At 35.1% G+C, this 7,304-nt stretch overlaps 2 protein-coding genes across 2 annotated transcripts; one reads left to right on the top strand and one right to left on the bottom strand.

Moving 5' to 3' along the window:
- Positions 1-1,799: 1,799 nt before the first annotated feature.
- Positions 1,800-2,817, bottom strand: LOC112577022 (neuropeptide-like protein 31). The gene is made up of 3 exons (XM_025259939.1): positions 2,678-2,817; positions 2,063-2,426; positions 1,800-1,897 (listed from the first exon to the last, which is right to left on the bottom strand). The coding sequence occupies exon 2, from the start codon at positions 2,423-2,425 to the stop codon at positions 2,102-2,104; it is 324 nt and encodes a 107-aa protein (XP_025115724.1). The 5' UTR covers position 2,426; positions 2,678-2,817; the 3' UTR covers positions 1,800-1,897; positions 2,063-2,101.
- A 3,127-nt stretch (positions 2,818-5,944) lies between these two features.
- LOC112577360 (glycine-rich protein 23-like) lies at positions 5,945-6,949 on the top strand. Its single transcript, XM_025260420.1, has 3 exons — positions 5,945-6,048; positions 6,339-6,689; positions 6,853-6,949. The coding sequence occupies exons 1-2, from the start codon at positions 5,945-5,947 to the stop codon at positions 6,649-6,651; spliced, it is 417 nt and encodes a 138-aa protein (XP_025116205.1). The 3' UTR covers positions 6,652-6,689; positions 6,853-6,949.
- Positions 6,950-7,304: the final 355 nt, after the last annotated feature.

Here is a 7,304-nt window from a genome sequence, read left to right as displayed (position 1 = left end):
AGAGAAGAAAAGAAACACGATGTGGATGAGGGGTGGGTAGCGCGAAGGAGTCGCTTAGGAGCATAATTGAGTTATATTAGAGGGAAAAAAAGCACTTTATTTCTAAAAGATTTATAATCAAACGCTTTTCTATTTTAAATGTTTAACTTCGTATTTGTGACTAACAGGTTATTAAAAAATATTTCCAATTTATCAGCAATGTGGGTGATTGTGAGGGTTAACATCTCTTATGATAACTCTGAATACTAAAACTATTTTTTCTGCTGTTCGGTACTGTTTAAAATAGTTTATCAACCAAACTATTTTATGAGAACCGTACTTGTAAAATCGTTTCTCAAATCGTTTTTCTCACCGGGCTGAGTTGAGCACAATAAACAATTTTCTAATATCTTCTCGTTAACCATTACTCTGTTGTATTCTTGTGCGTTCAGCTTGATGTACTAGAAAACCTCCATCAAACCTATTAAGTGACAAATGTATCGTGGCTCTAGATATCACCGTAAAAATACATTGATTAACGTATCTTTCTCCTCTTTCTGTTTGTGCAATACTAGACCTTTCAACACTCTTGCTGACAAAAATTAATTGATGGGCAGGCACATAAAAATAAAGATCGTGGTTTCTTCACTTCGTGTCATTAAAGTGACAAAACTGATTGATGTAACCCATACGGCTACGAATAGCGACTGTATGAGAAGACGAATAAAACATTAACTTGTATTACTGGACTGCTGACAGACGATTTTTTTCCAGTTAACTGCTAAAACGAGGCATTAGACGACAAAGTTTCCGGTTTATTCACATTCTTTGTTTAGGCTCGCTGAGACTAACAGCAGATCACTTCGCTAGAGGCTAAACGTTGGTCTTGGCAGACAGACAGCAGTCCACTTATCTATACGTCCATGATTAGACCAGATCCTGAACCTCCCCTCCAAGTATTTGGAAAACAGCAAAAATGTCCGATATACAAGGTGCGGCAACTGTACATCATTTAACTGTTCTATTTCTGTATTATCTCTATTATGCATTTGACTTCCTGCTTTTAGGTGAGATATATGTTCAAGCTTTTTGCAATTTCTTCTATTAAGTAATAAAAACTATAAGCGTTGACCGAATTGTTATTAAACGGTTTAGTTCTTGTGGACAGGATCTGTTCATAGGAATGTTTTGAACACATATAGAATAAGGCTGGCTACCTGTTTGATTCTTTATCGTAGTAGCGAAAGATGAAAACAAAGGAAATATGGCTTAGGTTTATAGACATTACTTTTTAGTTAGTCAATCAATCAATTTTATTGATACCTTTTAAATGGATTTTACTTCGTTTTTACTCTATATTAAAAATTCTAAAACCAGCATATATTTCTAGATTGATACAGTCATCATCACCGTAAAGCAAAGATTTCACACGAGTAAATATAGCCTGTTAGAGAATCTTGATAATAGAAATCAGTTTTATTTGTATTAAAAAAGAAAAGAGAACAACATACGTTGTGTAAAGATTCTTGAACAGGGTTAGTCCTGACTGCTGTTTATCAAACAATGCCTAAAAAAATTCTAGTCAGTAGAAATCAAATAAATTTGACTTAAATTACATTATTTTTACAACTTTTACTGTAACATTCTACGTGATTAATTACAAGAAGTAACTGCAGATTAAATTGTTTGTTAATAAATGATGTAATTTTATTTCAATTCATTTATTAAAGTTAGTCTTCCATTTTAATGTTACACTATTTTATTTTCCTGTGAAAGGCTCACAAACTACAAATACAGTCAATAACAAGAAAGCAAAGAAAATGCGTTCAAGAAACTTTATTGATGTAGCCAAGAGTGCATTATAGTACGGTAACTATGAATGTTCGCTGATGTCGACATCAACATTAAGCTCCAAGACCTGAAATAAACCAACAAACTTTACATTAAAATAATTACATTAGCAGCATCGTTCACGCTTAACCTAGGGGAGAAGAGGCTGATTGCCGTCTCAAGTCTGTAGTCTGAAAGTACTAAGTATGCACACGGTCAAAAAAAACTTACAGCAGACACGTAGTTTGCTTACCTTGTGTGTGAGACACGACTGTGTGATCCATCAGTAATATCAATAGTATTTGCCTCCATGACCACCACCGAATCCTCCAAAACCTCCTCCAAGACCTAGACCACCGCCTAGGAGGCCAATACCGCCGATGCCGCCGATGCCGCCGCCGATGCCGCCGCCGAAGCCGCCGCCAAAGCCGCCGATTCCTCCGTAACCACCATAGCCTCCATAGCCTCCGTAGCCTCCGTAGCCTCCATAGCCACCATAGTTTCCATAGCCGTATTTAGGAATGACGATGACCTTAGCGATCTTAGGTGGGTAGTAGAAGCTAGCGAGGCTGGTAGCCACCAAGCAGAACAGCACAATGACAGCGGAAACCTTCATTCTGAAGCAGAAATGTCTTAAATTATAAAAGGTAATTGTAGCTTATGTTAAGACAAATTAACTTTGTTTTCAAACGTTAGACGTCATAAGCCTACTTCCATGAAGACAGAAACGATCGAAGTACAATGCATTGTGGGGTAGGTCAAAGGGAAGAAAACAAAAGACGACTAAACAATTAAAGAGTAAAACAACATCGAAATATTTTGCAATAATAACAGTAAAATATGATAGAAGTACATATAGTTATCATACCTTTCAGGTCGATCTTGTATGATGTTTTCCAAATGCTTGGAGGTCTGGTAAAGGATTCTGTCTGCTCCTCTACTTATATAGTTGCGTCGAGTAGCCCTAGGGGTTATCTTTGTCAGATGTTGTGACTTTAATGACGCGGTGTTGAGAAACCAAGACTTTTAAACTGAGGTCAGACCAATTAATCAATTTTTAAGTCTTACTGCTGAAAGGTGTCATGGTATGTATATGCAAAGACAGAAAGAGGTGAATGACACGTTGGCAAATGTACGCTGACGGGGACAGGTAGGACCACGTGACATAGGCGCATGCGTCATAAGTTTTCTGTGGTCTTACCTCGCCGATGATAATATTGCACGTTTGTCTCAAATGCAGACAGATGCTTCTGAAGTAAATACTAACCATAGTATATTTTACCCAATTTAACCCATTTTAAAAGACAATTTTACAATTGCAGTCGTAATAAGAACACAACAGTGGATGAGATCAGTAATCAACAGGAATTTGAATTGCAACACTAACTAGTTATTTTCGATAAATGTGTAAATTTTACCTTTTAAATAGCCTGTTAGTCAAAGATAAGAATCAATTGTATATATATATACAAGTCCTTACTGACAAATGTAAAAGAAAAAACTTTTAAGATTAGTCTATGTTTTCTTATATCAGTAACAATGACGCTCTATTTAAAATGAAGGTAAATTTTGTAAATAGTTTCATATGTCTTCTTTAAAAAAAACTTCTTCTTTAACTGATTTTTCAAAGAAATATCAGTGTTTATAATTTTTCGAATTTTTTGTTGCTTAAGAGGTATGAGTACACTTTGTTTGGTTACGACATTTACTATGGGAAGTGGCATAGTCGATTTCACTTTAAGTGGTGAATGGAGAAGTCAATTAGCAGCCTGAAGGTAGAAACAGTATCTCAATGACTTTAGACCAGTGGCCTTAACAGTGTTGGTCATGAAAGTATCGAAGGCAATTATCAAAACACTGATCCAAAGTGTCTTAAACCCTTGCAATCATATAAGACATGAAAAAAAATTAATAAGTAAATAACTCAAATAAGAACAAACTGTTAGCATTGTAACAACGATAATAATTTTATCATATAAAATTATATTAATACTGAACTTGATGTGACACGTGAATTTAATTACAAATTCCTCTTGTTTAATATTTTTTAATGTCTTAGAGGTCAAGTGCAGGAGGCCGTCTGCTATTTAATTTATATTATTGTGTTTTGTAGCCGCAGGGGTTATCTCAATCACTTTCTGTCACTTTTATGGCACGGGGTTGCGATCTATTTTTTTTTACACGAACAGGAAGACGTTAAAGACACGTTGTCCAGTGTACGTTGTACAGTGAACGTCTATGTGAACATCTAGGACCTTGTTCCTTTGGCGCATCCGTTAACATTTGTGAAGTCATAGATGTTGTTTTGTGCCCGATGATGATGGTGTACCTTTGTTTCGAGAACAAATACCTGCTACTTAAGTAAATATTAAACAATAACATAGTTTACCCATTTCACTCTGTCAAAAAGTTTAGAGTTACAGTCTTAATAATAATACATCAGTTGAAGAAATCAGTAACAAAAGGGGTGTGATAAATTACAATAACATTCTACTTGTCGATCAATGTGTAATAAATAATTTTAGAGAACCTGTTAGTAAATGTACAAGTGTATACTGGCTCACGTGAGAAAGAAAGAAAAAAACAACCTATGCTTGCTCTAATATGCTTTCTCTTGTTTACTACCAATAACTCTAGAGCTTTATAAAAATAAATTTTATAAATAGTTTCACGATAAGACTTTTTTTAAACCCTTTTTTAATAATTGTTCAAAGAAATAATAGTGTTCACGACTATACAAATTTCTTGTACTTATGTTGATGTACTGAAATACTAATAATAACAGTAATACTAATAACAACAATGATACTAATAGCAATAATAACAATAATAATAATAAACCCTAGGTTTGCATAGCGCACATTCGTAAGGAGCATGCACGTATTGCAACAAGAACAAGACATGGGCAACATGCGACAGATAGAAGAACAAAAACCAAACAAAGTATAAACGAGGAAAGGATAACCAGGCACTGAGAGTATTGTGATTTTGCAATGACGACCAGGGATGTAGCGATAAGTAGAAAAGCGGGGAAGGGTGTAAAAAGGACTTGCATTGTGTGGACATTTTTAAGACTAATGAGGGAAGAAGAGGTGAGTTTTCAGTGCACACCTCAAGGATTTTATAGTGGGTAGGTGAGGGACATGGAACGAAGAGAGTTCTATTGTTTTATTTCACGGTAACTCAAAAAATCCTGTGACTATATGTTAGTGTTTTTTGACAATAATTTAGAGGCGGTTGTTAGACGAAGGTCGTAGGTGTCTGGCTGACACGCAAGGAAAGAGAAGTTCAAAGAAATAGTTAGGGCAGGAACCAGCAAATAAATTAAAACATAGCACAGACATTTTGTACTGAATGCGAGAACGGACGAGGGACATTTTCTCGTTTGATGTTCACTTTAAGCACGAGACATGTAGAGAGTTCTTTACTCTCAGAAATTTATAAAGAAGGTATGCTGGGCATTATTATTATTATTATTATTATTATTATTATTATTATTATTATTATTATTATTATTATTATTATTATTATTATTATTATTATTATTATTATTATTATTATTAAGTGATGTTGATTTTGCCCACCTTGATAGGTTTTGGTGAACAAATGAGTTAGTTTCTTCATCTCAAGGATAGGAGAGTTCTATCCATTTTTTTAGTAGGTATGTTGCCGTCTAGTCTTTGTTGACAAAAATGGAAAAACAACCGATAACAAGCTGACATTTACAATGTCTCTAATAGCATATGTAAAATATATGAGTACTCAAGAAAAAGGATTGTGTATTATTATCACGCCTACTTGTAAGAATTTTTGGGACTATTAATATGTTAAGTAGTTAATTATTTCAATTTTTCTCTACATCTTTTATTTGATGTATTTGTTTTGTTGTGGTTTTCTTTTTTGTTTGTTCTTTTTGACAAAATTTAAAGCACGACCCTTTGTTGCTGCATAATAAAACATCTCATGACCTTAGCTGTCCCTGTGAGCGTGTACTGGACAACTTCTAGGCCTTAAAAATACTTCCTATTAGACCTTGTAATGATAAGTCTGAATAATATTGATTAATGGGTCCGACACAGTTTTACGATCTTGGTTTCTCAACTTTCTTCCATAAAAGTCACAAAATCTGACTGAGATGATTCCTACGGCTACAAAGCACGAGTATATAAGACGAAAAGCGGGCCGCCTTCTGTACCTGACCTCTAAGCGTTTGAATATCAAACACATCCGACATTCAAGGTAGGTAACTAAACATCTTTTCACTGTTTGCTATTTAAATATGTGGTTTTATCATAGATTCAGTTCTTCTGTTCCTGCTCATTAGGTTTTAGTTTTCTTCCTCTTTCTTTTATTCTCTCTATCTTTTGATTTCTACCCTTTTACCTAAATAATAATGCGTTCTCCTTCTATCGTTTATCTCTTTACTGAATTGGGCTTTTGACTTTGAACTATAGTTTAAAAATATGAATCAGTTTGGATTAATTTAAGATGGTTCCATCTATAGTTTAGTTGAGATATTTTTGCTACAGAATGAAGGCTGCCGTCGCTTTGCTGCTGTTCTGCCTGGTGGCTACCAGCCTCGCTAGCTTCTACTACCCACCTAAGATCGCGAAGATCCTCGTTATTCCTAAATACGGCTATGGTAACTATGGAGGCTATGGTGGCTATGGAGGCTATGGCGGCTATGGAGGCTATGGTGGTTACGGAGGAATCGGAGGCTTTGGCGGCGGCATCGGCGGCGGCATCGGCGGCATCGGCGGCATTGGCCTCCTAGGCGGTGGTCTAGGTCTTGGCGGAGGTTTTGGAGGATTCGGTGGTGGTCATGGAGGCAAATACTATTGATGTTACTGATGGACCACACAGTCGTGTCTCACACAAAGGTAAGCAAACTACATGTCTGCTGTTAAACTCATTTGACCGAGTTCATACTTAGTACTTTCATACTACAGACTTGAGACGACAATCAGCCTTCTCCCCTGTGTTAAGCATGCACCATACTGGTAGTGTAATTATTTTAATGTGATGTTTGTTGGTTTATTTCAGGTCGTGGAGCTTAATGTTGATGTCGACATCAGCGAACATTCATAGTCACCGTACTATAATGCACTCTTGGCTACATCAATAAAGTTTCTTAATCGAACTTTCTTTGCTTTTTTGTTGTTGAATGTATTTGTAGTTCGTGATCCTGTCACATAAAAATAAAATGGTGTAACCTTAAAATGGAAAAGCAACTTTAATAAATGAGTTGAAATAAAATTACATAATTTATTATCAAATAATTTAATCAGCAGTTACTTCTTTTAATTATCATCTAGAATGTTACAAAAGTAAAAGTAAAAGTTGTAAAAATAATGTAATTCAACTCAAATTTATTTTGTTTCTACTGACTAAAACATTTCAAGGCATTTTTTGATAAACACCAGTCAGGACGACAACTGTTCAAGAATATTTACACAAAGTATGCTGTTGTCTTTTCATTTTTAATACAAATAAAA

This window comes from Pomacea canaliculata, linkage group LG12 (genome assembly GCF_003073045.1).
Source record: "Pomacea canaliculata isolate SZHN2017 linkage group LG12, ASM307304v1, whole genome shotgun sequence".
NCBI classification, from domain to species: Eukaryota; Metazoa; Mollusca; class Gastropoda; order Architaenioglossa; family Ampullariidae; genus Pomacea; species Pomacea canaliculata.
Note: the sequence above shows the minus strand (reverse complement) of the source record. Positions and strands in the feature narration are given on the sequence as shown.